At 31.8% G+C, this 15,117-nt stretch overlaps 1 protein-coding gene across 1 annotated transcript in view; it reads left to right on the top strand.

The window, feature by feature from the left end:
* Positions 1–12,149, top strand: part of VGlut (Vesicular glutamate transporter) — a 436,140-nt gene extending 423,991 nt beyond the window's left edge. Inside the window, exon 13 of the mRNA XM_081759097.1 lies at positions 9,466–12,149. Coding sequence (XP_081615223.1) covers positions 9,466–9,639 — 174 coding nt within the window. The 3' untranslated portion in view covers positions 9,640–12,149. The remainder of the gene's footprint in view (positions 1–9,465) is intronic.
* Positions 12,150–15,117: the final 2,968 nt, after the last annotated feature.

Below are 15,117 nucleotides of genomic sequence, written 5' to 3'. Positions count from 1 at the left end.
TTTCCTATATGTGCCTCCGTTTCTCAAAATTTGTGCTCTATCGATTTTTGAAAAAACGCTCCTCAATTGCATTTTAATTTATTTTCAAGTCTTTTTTTAATACGTGTAATCTCCGATTTTTCTTTCGGATCCGGTTTTCCTGCCTAAATAAACTCAATATTTGTAAGAAAAGCATGTAACTTATGAAAATATATTGTACTTTGTAACATTGAATTTTACCTTCTACATTGTGAGAACCTGCAGGAAATTTTGGAACTAACTTTTTTATTTCAACATTCTCATTTAACACATGCGAAATAGAGAAAGACGAGTATTGTTATTTGCAGTAACGTACGTTCAACTTGTAACACTTCCGAAAAAATTACGGCAATGCTTTTTATGGCGTAGCTTTCATCAGTTCAGAGACTGTACTTGATACGCGGAGACATGATTCTCGTAATGTATTTCAAAGTGAATATGTGTTGTTGGCAAATGTGAAAGTGTGTTGTCTAGTGGTATACTGCTTGATTTGTAAATATGTATGTTTGCTAGTATTTAATATTTATTTTCTATGGATTCCAGTTACATATTGCTAGATTTTTGTAGGTATACGCTTGATCGTTTTCAAAAAATATTGATTATATCCCACATACCTTCATTACATCCCTAAATTAAAATAAATATATGCTGAACTATAAAAATATTAGCCCTGACTATATCATTGATAGGTTTGCAGTATTAGGTTTTCCTAAAATTCTCTCTCAATACTAGTGAGTCTAAGGTCTGTTTGACACGGAAGTATTTTTCCAGAGATTTCTTGCAGCAAAAATCTTATCGTTACCTTACTTTATAGAGAATTCTGTTGAGCGATTGCAAACTACTGCATATCATTTAGTGTATTGACGGATTGTAAAACTTTAGAAAGAAGTTCGGACATAATCAACCAAAGTTAACTACCATCTGGAGGTGAAAGCTAAACTGTGTCGAAATTTCAAAGTTGATTTAAAGGAATAAATGGTTGCATATTCTGAAATGTCAATATCATTGTTTTGCTTTTCTTGCCTGTTATTTGAAGGAAATTAGTAGTGGGCCTGAAAAGTGTAATATACTTGGGACACTTGATTGATTGCATCAAATTTTCGGTGTGGTTGAACATGTATGTTTCCATTATAAGTACGAAGATTCGAATGACTCAGGTGTTTTACCTGGTTTGGTTGACTTCATAAAATGTCTTGGTCTTCCTTTTCGTATAATGACTAGCTTATACTCTTGATACACAGGTCTCGGATTTAATTCCTAGTAGAAGAAAATTCAACATACTAGAGTAATTTCACTTTTAAACTGTAAAATCTCATTCTATATACGTAGCATAACCTCTGACATAGGACATAAATACAAAATATACAATCATGAAGTGTCTTGACACTACAATGCAAGAACACATGGATAAAGAGTTCGTAATTAAAGGCATCTCTGCAACTATCATAATAATTTGCTGCATTGCATGTTGCGTGTATACTGTCAACATTTTTGAAAAACAGCATACCTGGCAATTCAAGTATACGAGACAGCCCACGTTTCGAGCCTAATGCGGATGTCATCAGTGTATCGTCGTGAAATTGATGGTGAATCCGTGGAAAGACATTGGAGTTCATGAATCTTCTAGCACACAAAGAAGCACATGAAAATCATAGTAAATATTCCGAAAGTGAATAATGCTTTATCATATTAAAGAGTATAAAAGTATTTGAAGAAAAGTTAAAACTCAGAATGTCTCGTTACATTAGTTACAGTATCAATAAAGAAAAAACGTAAAGATTAGACCCTTGTGAACCTGGCCCCCCCACCTCTCGGTACAAACGATTTCAGCATATCAATAAAAAATACTTCGTTTGTACCGGTTTGTACCGTAAATATTTTTGTTTGTACTGTACTGCAGTATGAGAAATTAAAAAAAACAAAGTGGGGGGCCAAGTTCACGCAGCCCCCCCCCACATTGTCCTATGATCGATTTAATTGGCTCATTTGAAAGATTTTCGTTTGTACCGGATTGTACCGTAGTTTGTTTCGTTTGTACCGTTCCCGATTATGAAAAATTAACGAAACAAAATGGGGGCCCAGATCAAAAAGGCCCCCAAATCACGACTTTATACACTGGGTACACATGATTTTTGTATGCGATATGAAAGTACGTGGTTAGTACCGGATTGTACCACAAAGAGTTTTATTTTAGCCATAGTAGATCATGAAAAAATGAAGAAAACAAAATTGGGGGGGCTGTGTGAACCTGGCCCCCCCACCACGTCGTACAAACGATTTAGTTGTCTCATTTGAAAGATTTTCGTTTGTACCGGATTGTACCGTAGTTTGTTTCGTTTGTACCGTTCCCGATTATGAAAAATTAAAGAAACAAAATGGGGGCCCAGATCAAGCAGGCCCCCAAATCACGACTTAATACACCGGGTACACATGCTTTTTGTATGTCATATGAAAGTACTTTGTTAGTACCGGATTGTACCACAATGAGTTTTAATTTAACCATAACAGATTATGAAAAATTAGGAAAACAAAATTGGGGGGGCTGTGTGAACTTGGCCCCCCCACCACGTCGTACAAACGATTTAGTTGTCTCATTTGAAAGATTTTCGTTTGTACCGGATTGTACCGTAGTTTGTTTCGTTTGTACCGTTCCTGATTATGAAAAATTAACGAAACAAAATGGGGGCCCAGATCAAAGAGACCCCCAAATCACGACTTAATACACAGAGTACGCATTACTTTTTATGCCACATAAAAGTACTTGGTTAGTACAGGATTGTACCACAAAGAGTTTTATTTTAGCCATAATAGATTATGAAAAATTAAGAAAACAAAATTGGGAGGCTGTGTGAACCTGGCCCCCCACCACGTTCTACAAACGATTTAGTTAGCTCATTTGAATGATTTTCGTTTGTACCGGATTGTACCGTAGTTTGTTTCGTTTTTACCGCCGTAGATTATGTTAAATTAACGGAACAAACTGGGGTTCCAATTCAAGCAAACATTCTAATCAAGTTTTCAAACACAGGATACATATGACTTTCGAGAAACTTGAATTTGTCATGGCAGGTCAACCTGGCCCGCACATGTTTGTTTTCTTTCAATTCGAATCAAAGCGTCACCAAAAATTTGTACCAGTATGTATCAATTTATAGCATCAAAGTTAGAATTTGTACCGCCATCAATTTCGAGAAATTTGAATTTTTGATGGCAGGTCAAACTGATCCAGAAAACATATATATTTTTTTCAATTCGAATGAAATTGGTACCAAAAATTTGTACCCAATATATGCCAATTTGTACCAGCAAAATAAGAATTTGAACTCTTACCAGGTTGTAGACGTTTGAATTTTTGTTGGTGGGTCAAGCTGGAACGCACTTTATTTTCTTTCTACTTCGAACCAAAAATTTGTATCCAATAAATACCAATTTTTACCACCAAAATTAAGATTTCTACCCCCACAAATTCCGAGAATTTTGAATTTTTAATGGCGCGTCAGGCTGGGCTGGAGAACTTATTTTCCTTTTCAATTCGAAGCAAAAAAACTACCAAAACTTGTATCCAATATGCACCAATCTGTACCACAAAAATTAGAAATTGTACCCCGAATATTTTTTGAGAAAATTGAACTTTTGTTGGGAAGTCAATCTAGTCAATCTAGACAGCACAAGTCATTTTTCGTCTCAATTCCAACTAAACCGGTACCAAAATTTGTACCCAATATATACCAATTTGTAGCACCAAAATTAGAATCTGTACTACCAGCAATTTCGACAAACATGCATTTTATTGGCAGATTAAACTGACCTGCAGAACTTTTTTTTCCTTCGAATTTGAATCGAAACGGCACCAAAAATTTGCAACCAATATGTCCTAATTTGTATTACGAAAATTACAATTTGATCCCCCATGAATTTCGAGAAATTTTAATTTTTGATGGCGAGTCAAACAGGCCCACACAACATATTTTTCTGTTCAATTCGAATGAAAACAATATCAAAAATTTGTAAGAATTTTTACTCCCACCAATTTCTACAAATTTAAATTTTTGATGTGTCACGCTGGCCCGCACAACTTTGTTTTTCTTTCCAATTCCAATCAAAGCGTTACCAAAAATTTGTACGCAATTTGTACCACAAAATTTAGATTTGTACTCCCACCAATTTTGAGAATTGTGAATTTTTGATGGCGAATCGAAGTTACCCTCATGACTTATTTTTCTTTACAATTCGAATCAAAACGGGGCCAAAAATTTGTAGCAGATCTGTACCAATTCGTATCGCTAAAATTAGAATTAGAACCCGCATCAATATCTAGAAATTTTAATTTTTGATGGAGGGTCATGCTGGCTTGGGCAACTTATTTTTCTTTCAAATTCGAATCAACACGGTATCAAAAAAATTGTAGACAATATTTACGAATTTGCAGTATCAAAATTAGAATATATATCCCCACCAATTTCGAGAAATACGAATTTAAATATGCGGGTTTAACTGATCCGCACAACTTATTTGATTTTAAAATTCGAATCAAAATTGTACCAAACACCTGTACCCTATATGTACCGATTTGTACCGCCAAACTTAAAATCTGTACCCTCACTAATTTCGAAAAAAAAAAAAGAAATTTCCACATATAACAGGTGAAGCAGATCCGAAGAACTCTTTTCCCTTCCAATTCGAATCAAAATGGCAACAAATGTTGGTACCCAATATGTACCAATTTGTACGACGAAAATTAGAGTTATACTCCAACTAATTTCGAGAAATTTGAATTTTTGTGATGGTAAAAGTTCTCCTCCACTGTTTTTTCATTCTAGTTCTAATCAAAACGGTACCAAAAATTTGTACCCTATATGTAGAAATTTGTATCAACAAAATTAGAATTTCTACCCCCACTAATTTCGAGAAATTAGAATTTTTGATGGCGGGCCAGGTTGATGACAAGCTGGCCCGGACAACACATTTTCATTAAAATTAGAATCAAAACGGTACCAAATATTTGTACCCAATATGTAAAAATTTGTACCACCAAAATTAGAATTTGTACCTCCACCAATATCAAGAAATTTGAATTTATGTTGGCGGTTCAAGCTGGCCTGCACAACTTGTTTATCTTTCTAATTCGAATCAGTACAATATCAAAATTTTGTACTCAATATGTACCAATTTGTACCACCAAAATTAAATTTGTATCCCCAGCTATTTCGAGAAATTTGAATTTTTGGTGGCAACGTCAAGCTGGGCCCCACAACTTATTCTCTTTCCAATTCGGATCGAAATGGTATCGAAAATATGTACCTCATATGTACCAATTTGTACCACAAAAATTAGAATTTGTGCAACTACCAATTTTGAGAAATTTGAATTCTTAATACTCGATCCAACTTGACGTCGAAACCTGGCTCGCCCAACACATTTCTTTTATTAATTCGAATCAAAATGTTACCAAAAATTTGTGCCAAATAGATATCAGTTTGCGCCATCTATAAACACCGAAGACAAAATTATTTTAATATTTTTCTACGGTGTACCAAATGTTAGAAAGAATAAAGGAAAGCATTATCACAAAACAAGTTGTTCGATAGGCGGCAGATTAAATGGCATTGGCATTTGTACAACTTGGTTGGGGGAGAGAGAGTCAAACATCTACATATGTTGATGACTCCAAAATATTTATGAGCGAGTGATTTTTTCCCCAACCATTTGTGAAAATGGACAATATTAATTTTTATTATAGAACTCATTCAGAGGATCAGTTCTGTGAAGTCATCTCTATCCACTCATATCTCCGTTTCGAAAACAGTCTAAATTCTAATTTTGCTTATACAAATTTTTACAAATTCAGTTACCATCAATAATACACTCCAGAGTTAAAGTGTTTAATGGAAATAGTAACAAATTCATTTGCGAAGTAGTGATGTCGAATTTTAAAAAAATGTGTTTCTCTCGTTTACCTTGAAATCAAATAGATAAACATATTTGAGTAAGCATTTTAGATTTATTGAATTGGTGCAGGTACAATGTAATATTTTTTTGTTACAAATTGTCTAAAAAAATTTGGACAATTTTCATATGAATTCTGAATAAGCCTTTGGCCTGAAAGAGTTGACTTGGTGATAAATTTTCCGTTCGTTGAATAACAATTTCTTTATTCATACATGATTTTGCTCATGCAAATCATAAGCAAATTTTCCGTTCTGCTTTTATGAATTGCGGGGAAATTTGGTTGCACGTTCTCGTTCGAATCGAATACTATTTTGATTGAAAATAAAAAAAAAAGGGATTGCCATGCCCAGGAGGACTGCAATGAAAATTTAAATTTCTAGAAATTGGTAAGGTTGGAAATTCTAATTTTGAGAGTACAAACTGGTACTTACTTGGCACAAACTTTTGGTAACATTTTAATCCGAATTCGTAAACCAAATGTGTTGCGCGAGCCAAGTTTCGACGTTAAGTTGGCTCCAGCATTGAAAATTCAAATTTCTTCAAATCGGTAAGGGTACAAATTCTAATTTTAATGGTAGAGATTGATACATATCGAGTACACATTATTGGTACCGTTTTCATTCGAATTGCAAAGAAAAATAAGTTACGCGGGCCAGTTTCACCCGCCACCAAAAATTATAATTTCTCGAAATTAGTGGGGGTACAAATTCTAATTGCGGCGGTACAAATTGGTACATATTTTGTTCAAATTTTTGGTGAGGTTTTGAGTCGAATTTGAAACAAAAATAAGTTGGCCGACCAGTTTGACCTGCAATTAAATTCATATTTCTTGAAATTGGTTGCTGTACAAATTCTAGTTTTGGTGATACAAGTTGTTACATATTGGCTACAAGTTTTTGGTACAATTTTGATTCGAATTTGGAAGAAAAAAGTTTTGTGCTCGCCAGATTGACCTCCTAACAAAAATTCAAATTTCTCGAAATTGGTGAAGGTACAAATTCTTATTTTGGTAGTTCAAATTGGTACATAATGGGTAAAAATTTTTGTAAGGTTTTAGATTCAAATTGGAAAGAAAGTGTTTGTGAGTCAATTTGAACCGCCATCAAAAATTCAAGTTCCTCGAAATTGGTGGGGCTAGAAATTCTAATTTTTGTTGAAAAAGTTGTACATATCGGGTACAAATTTTTGAACAATTTTGATTCAAATTGGAAAGAAAAATAAGTTGTGTGGGCAAGTTTGACCTGCCAATAAAATTCTGTCTGACGTGACCTGCCACGCTCCACGAAATTTCTTGGGATATAAATTCTAATTTTGGTGTTACAAATTGGTACACATTGGGTACAGAGTTCTGATACCGTTTTGATTTGAATTGGGAAGAAAAAGTGTGCAAGCTTACTTGACTCGCCATTAAAAATTCAATTCTTGCGAAATTGGTGAGGGTGCAAATCATAGTTTTGGAGGTACAAATTGGTACATATTGTTTACAAAGTTTTAGTACGTTTTCATTCGAATTGAAATAAAATGTGTTGTGTAGACCAGTTGACGTCATATTGATCCTCCATTACATCCCAATTTTGTCGAAATAAGTAGTGTGTACAAATTCTAATTTTCGTGGTACAAGTGGGTGCATAGTGCGTACAATTTTCTGATACCGTTGTGATTCGAATTTGAAAGGAAAATAAGTGGTGCAATCCAGTTTGACCCGCCATCAAAACTAAAATTTCTCGAAATTGGTGGAAGTATAAGTTCTAATTTGGTGGTACAAATTGGTAAGTATGGGTACCAATTTATGGTGCCATTTTGATTCGAATTGGAAAGAAAAAGAGTTGTGCGGCTTTGCTCCACCCGTTACCTGTATCAAAAATCAAATCTTTTTCGAAATTGATGAGGGTACAAACTTTAATTTCGGCGTTACAAATTTGTGCATATCGGGTAAAAATATTTGATACAGTTTGGATGTGAATTTTAATGAAACATAAGTTGTGCGGGCCAGTTTAACACACAAACCTAAATCTAGATCAAACTAAAATCATTGTCTTACATTCCGCTACTAACCAAGTACTTTCATATGACATACAAAAATCATGTGTACCCGGTGTATTAAGTCGTGGTTTGGGGGCCTCTTTGATCTGGGCCTCCATTTTGTTTCGTTAATTTTTCATAATCGGAACGGTACAAACGAAACAAACTACGGTACAATCCGGTACAAACGAAAATCTTTCAAATGAGACAACTAAATCGTTTGTACGACGTGGTGGGGGGGCCAGGTTCACACAGCCCCCCCAATTTTGTTTTCTTAATTTTTCATAATCTATTATGGTTAAACTAAAACTCATTGTGGTACAATCCGGTACTAACCACGTACTTTCATATCGCATACAAAAATCATGTGTACCCAGTGCATAAAGTCGTGATTTGCGGGCCTGTTTGATCTGGGCCCCCATTTTGTTTCGTTAATTTTTCATAATCGGGAACGGTACAAACGAAACAAACTACGGTACAATCCGGTACAAACGAAAATCTTTCAAATGAGACAACTAAATCGTTTGTACGACGTGGTGGGGGGGCAGGTTCACACAGCCCCCCAATTTTGTTTTCTTAATTTTTCATAATGTATTATGGCTAAAATAAAACTCTTTGTGGTACAATCCGGTACTAACCACGTACTTTCATATCGCATACAAAAATCATGTGTACCCAGTGTATAAAGTCGTGATTTGGGGGCCTTTTTGATCTGGGCCACAATTTTGTTTCGTTAATTTTTCATAATCGGGAACGGTACAAACGAAACAAACTACGGTACAATCCGGTACAAACGAAAATCTTTCAAATGAGCCAATTAAATCGATCCTAGGACAATGTGGGGGGCTGCGTGAACTTGGCCCCCCCCCACTTTGTTTTCTTAATTTCTCATACTGCAGTACAGTACAAACAAAAATATTTACGGTACAAACCGGTACAAACGAAGTACTTTTTATTGATATGCGAAAATCGTTTGTACCGAGAGGTGGGGGGGCCAGGTTCACAAGGGTAAAGATAAGACTTTAAAAACGTTAATAACAAGTTGACTGCCCAGAAGAACAGCAAACTTGATTCCATATACAACTGTAATGAACCATCTGTTATGAATGAGTGTTCTTTATTGTGTATAAGTATATATAATTAATTTCATTGATCTTAACATTTTGCGTATTTAGAACACTTAAAGTGCTAACCGACCATAAAAATTGAATTTTCTAACAGCTGTGAACTACCAATAAGTTATGTCACCAGATGCCACTGCACACATTCTAGTTATGAAAGCAGTCATTTAAAGGAGGAAATCGACCCGAACTTTCTCTTCTCAAATCCGACCCTCTTCAGTTTAGGATATTTCTTAGATAATTTAATGTGACGAAAAAATAAAGTGTTTATTTCTTTTAAAAAGAAAAGAATGTATTGCAAATTAAAAAATATTATTTTCGGAATTTGAATTCGAATTTTTTTTTATCTTTACAGCGGCCAGGAGAGCAAATGGAAGACCAAACTCAATTGAACAACAAGACAATTAGCTATGGATCTCTGGAAGATAGATCCATACCACCGATTCCATATTCCAACCATGTGGAACCAATCCAACCCGAATCACGCGACACGTACATGCATGGTTCTATAGAAGATCGAGCCTACTAAGTAAATTAGAATTTTGAAATTATTTTATTTTAATAAATTCAACCAAGTAATCTCAAAATAAGACAAAAAATTATGTTCGACGTCTTATGGTAGAATATATTTAACAAAGGTAATAATGGCCTATTAATATTAGTATATAGGTACATGGGTTAAGTAGGCGGTAAAAACGATCTCAAAAATATAAAACAAATCATGCATATTTAACAATTTTACTGTAAAAGTCAATAAATTTAGTATTTACTGTAAAAGGTAATAATGTCATATGTGTAAGAATGGATGGATAAAAGATTATATTGTTATATATGTGCCATGTTAATTTTTAACAATTGGAAATTAATATAGTCTATCTATATGTATAAATGTGATATTTTGTGAATGGAAAAAACTTTAAAGAGAGTGTTCCTTGATTACTGAGTTTATTTTAATCTAAGAATAGAGTAAGTTGAATTTTCTGACTCATGTGTTGTTGCGTATGAGTGTGTTTGCATGATAAATATTGCATCGTGAAATAATGAAGTGAGAATATGTTTCTACATATGCAATGCGGAAATAATTGAAAGAATGAAAAAATTGTTAAAGTTATATGCCAGAGATAGTCATCTTGAAAATGTACATTATCGATATAAATGAGATTACAGCATTTTGTTGTCCAGATAAATATAATTCGTTTCGTATGCATTTGCATATTTCTCCTTGTACCATTGATGTATTTATTTCGTGTATAAATTCAACATTACATAAATTGTGTATAATATAGAGAAATCTTCATATTTGGTTGCTTTGATACCTTCATGCTACCAGGTTTATGACACTGATAAATATTGCAAATAAAGAACTTGAAGGTTTGTACAACAAAACAAAAAACTCATAGACTAAGTTGAATAAACTTATGATTAGAGTTGAAATTGTTTTCTACACCACAGCAACAAATTTATTCGAAAACTTTTCAGTTTAGCAGCAACAACAAAATGTGATCCAACTTGATTTCGATACTGTAAGAATGTTTCTTTCCTTAAAAAAAAAACTTGTATCCTATTAATTACAGATATTTTCCTTATTTCTTTTAAAATGTATATCTTCTTTTAAGAAAATGGACAACTAAATAACATAGAAATAATAAGTGTTTTTAAAATTCTAATATGAAAAAGAAATTAAATTACGGAGTTCATATTGTAAAATGTGTAAGCAAATAGATTGCATCAGACATCAAGTTCTACAGTACAAAAGTAGGTATTGTTGTCGAGTACTGAAAATTGTGTCATAAATCCTGTTTGTGTTTTCTAAATTAGATTCACACTATGGTATTTTTAATTTATAATTATTAAATTTATATAATAACATAAATTTTCATTTTCAAATCAAGCGGTGTTTATGTATATATTGGAAAAATAACGTAAATAATTACATTTTCTCTTCGGATCTAAGAATAAATCAAAACCTGTCTTAATTTTAAATTAACAGACTAAATGTGAAGATAGCTCCCTATATTCTTACAAAAATATTTTAAAACTTGTTAGAGCGTATAGTGTATGTAGCGAGATGTCATTACTAATTCAGAATGTAATCTATAACATTAATCATGCCTCAGTAGGAAAGTATGAAATAAGTGTAGACGCATAGTTTTATTGGAGAGGAGAGATATATAGAAATGATTACGTTAGTAACTATAATAAGGTCATGAACGTCATCAGTGATACTTTACCTAATGTCATTAGCGTAAATATTTTCGCCAGAAATTGCATTTTTGTGTGAATGTGATAAGTAACATCAAGATGTGACTAATATGTTCGAATGTTTAAAGCATGAATCTGAAAAATAATAAATATTTATTAGTGTTACTATAAAAAAAATTGTTAGCATCATCTTTAGCAAAATAAGTCAAACTTTTTGTTTTGAAACAAAATAGTTTAAAATACCAAATTAGAGATCCTTATTAAATTATATACTATATATATTATTCAGGTTTACTTCTTGTTACAAATTATGTACACTTGTAAACATTTCCATTTACTCAAACATTCCATATTTTTAAATTATTATAAATATTAGAATGAATGCAGTATTTTATGCTGATTATTCTTTCAACTAGCAGCAGAGTATTAGCGTATTAAATATCTTAATAATCATATTATTAAAGAAGCTATGCAAAATGATGTATTTACATTATTCTTGAAATTATCGAATTATATGAATAAAAAATATGTGCGAAATTAAAGGTAACTATTGAAAACTATTTCATAACACTAAGTAACATGTATTGATAACACCATGAGTATGTACTTACTGATTTTTGATCGTCACTTTATATTATATTTTCGATAATTTAAGAATTCATTAAGTTCAATAAATTATATGAAGGCTGTACGAGAATAAATAAGGAAATGTATATTTTTATTTTGTTTGTGGTTTTCCAAACACAAATTATTGATTAATTTTTAAGCCATAACAAAAACGAACGACTTTCCACCGTTGAAAAGAATTTTATGTTTAAATGCAGTCGATCATTAAAATCATCTGAATTGCAAATATCCAAAAGACAACTATAAGATGCTAATTTTGTATCTTAAGCATTTACTTCGATGATAGAAGTATTAAGACTATTCATGGCTTTGGATTGATTATTTTAACAAAAGAGACACTGACCAAAGCTTAAAACCCACTTTATTTTAAATTATAATTTGTAACGGTTTCGGATATCTAGCATATCCTTCTTCAGACATTATCGAAAATAAATGAAAATACAGACATATATATATAAATATTGTTATGACAAAGTTTAAATTTGTCATAACAATATTTATATATGTGTCTGTCTTTTCATTTATTTTCGATAATGTCTGAAGAAGGATATGCTAGATATCCGAAACCGTTACAAATTATAATTTAAAATAAAGTGGGTTTTAAGCTTTGGTCAGTGTCTCTTTTGTTAAGATAGAAGTATATTTTAAATTGTATATAAAGTTTTCAAGAAATATTTAGATATCAAAGGTGTCAAACTTTTTAAAATTCATTTGTCTTTACTGCAATCACTCTCAAATTTCAGTGTAATTTAATAATTTGTGATTTTTTGGACCTGCTAGTTAAAAGTAATTAAAGTACTTTTAGTATAGATACTATAAAAATCAGCAAAAATAAACTGTTAAAAGATAATTTGTAATATTAGACCCAAAGATATTTACCTTAAAATAGATTTAGACATAGTTACTAACTTCAGAAAATAATAAAGCGTTATTATATTTGATATAATCTATGCATGGACATAGCATTATTCAATGATATTCATTGTAGATCTCTTATTAAGTTTAAAATGATTGTTTATTTACAAATGTTAGGCCTCTGAAATATTTTCACAAACAGAATTTGACATTAGTAGCTAATTAATACAATAACAATTCAAAGTTAGATAAGTAAGGTGCATGAACGTTATAGGTATAATACATTCCATCCGTCCATTGTGGTTAGGAGTGTTTATTTTTGTTTGCTATCAAATATTTACATAAATATAAAAATTCACCATCTCTGATACTCTGCTGCTGGATTGCGTCTGGAAGTGAGTGTGGTTGAAACATCTATGAATGAATGTTCAAGATACAAAGAAATTGGGAAAGGATGATAATAATGATAACAATAATTACGATAATTGTGATAATACTGTTACGAAAATAGGTCTCGTGTTCTTTTAGTGTACGAGTGTTTATATGCACTCAAGGGCTGACAGTGACAATAATAATGTATATAGACAATATTTGTTGAATAATAGAATAGAATATATTATTGTAAATGTATGTATAGGTGTATTTTAGTATTTAAAAAGGACCACTTTTGTAAAAAGTAATGTTAAGTATGAATGTATATACATACATGCATGCGTGTGTGTGTGTGAATGACAGAAAGAAATGGTACTTCTGTATATACTATAGAAAGTGACACTAGATTACATCATTTTAATATAGTTAATAATTGCTTTTTAACATAAATATATTTACAATATTTTGTATCTTTAATATTATTTGGGGTTACGAAATTTATATTCTAACTAAAAATGTGATTATTTCTTTATTATAATTTATGTTTATATTTTTCTTTCAGAACATTGAATTGCGGATTTTACTTTCTACAATTTGTTAATGTATTAATATCATATTGCAAGAGATAATATAATCCGAGTTAAATGGTTAATTCATTAAACTAAAACACTTTTCCATACCTTGAGAGCTTACTTCTACACTAAAGAAATCTAAATTTCGTTTCTAATGAGAGAAATGGAAACCTATGAGTATTTTTACAATAACAAATTAGTATGAAGTATACACAACTAAACGTGACATCACATATGCATATACTGAATTTTTGACAATGTATAAGTTGATCTAAGTTATATACTTGTGCTTTTATTCTTTTATTTGATTATATCTATTATTTAATTTCTTTGTCTTATAATCCTCTTAAATATATATTTGCATATTAAATCCCAATGAATGTTTACTGTAGAATGTATGAGCGTTCGTGTGCAACGTATTACTTAAATGTTGGAAGAAATGTTAACATGTGATCTAGTGTATATCACGTTTATCTTTAGTGATGTGCCAGAGCATTGACAGTGCTTTGCATGTGGGAAACTTCTTTTGTTTAATCAAGAGAAATAATATTGGTACATGTTCATTCATATGTATATCTAGCAGTGTTCTCAGGTGCAATGATCACTGCCAACGCTGAGCTCATGACTAGACATACAATATTCTCGTGTAAGTTCCAGACAACAAAAGCACTTGAGAAATAATCCAGAATTATTCATTGTTTGAAGCAATAACATGTTGTCTTGTTCCAAAAAAAAAAAAAGTTGAGTGTAAATGATTCTTCATTGAATATTGTACATATTCTTGAGGTAAACGCAAATAACATTCTATCTATAGTGAATTAGTTGATTAAACCTTCCGCATATCAATTTGGTGAATACAAAATAGGAACTTGTCATTCCTTATCTACAGAAGTGAATATGTCGCTTTTGTGGCTTGCTCCAACAATTATCCCCTCTCCTTTTTCGTATATATATAATACGTCATAAAAACCTGCATGTTGCTGTATGCCAGCAATAATATGCGCTATTGCAATCCACATTAAAGCATGAAACATTGATTCATTACGTGGGTAGTAATAGATTCTGAAGAGTTTATGTCCACAGTATATAAGCCAATGTTGTACTTAATGTTCGTCATTTCTCCATTTCTATCCTTATTTACATGTGACTAAAGAATTGACTTAAAATATGTTTCATCAGCTTATTAATTTCTCAATTAATTATTTCCATTATTATCAGTGAAACTTTTTGTTCTTTTAATAAGAAATATATTTAAAAATGGGGAATAAGCTTGTTTCAATTAGGTTAATTAATATACATTTTTTTAAAAATTAATAAGGATGATTAAGGAGTTCAATCAGCAATTAATGTTTCTTCTAGTTAGCAGAAATCGTTCGTTT

The sequence above is a fragment of the Thermobia domestica genome, chromosome 5 (genome assembly GCF_964235325.1).
Source record: "Thermobia domestica chromosome 5, izTheDome1.hap1.1, whole genome shotgun sequence".
In the NCBI taxonomy this organism is placed as follows: Eukaryota; Metazoa; Arthropoda; class Insecta; order Zygentoma; family Lepismatidae; genus Thermobia; species Thermobia domestica.
The sequence above is the reverse complement of the archived record's forward strand: the minus strand, read 5'-3'. Positions and strand labels throughout refer to the sequence as shown.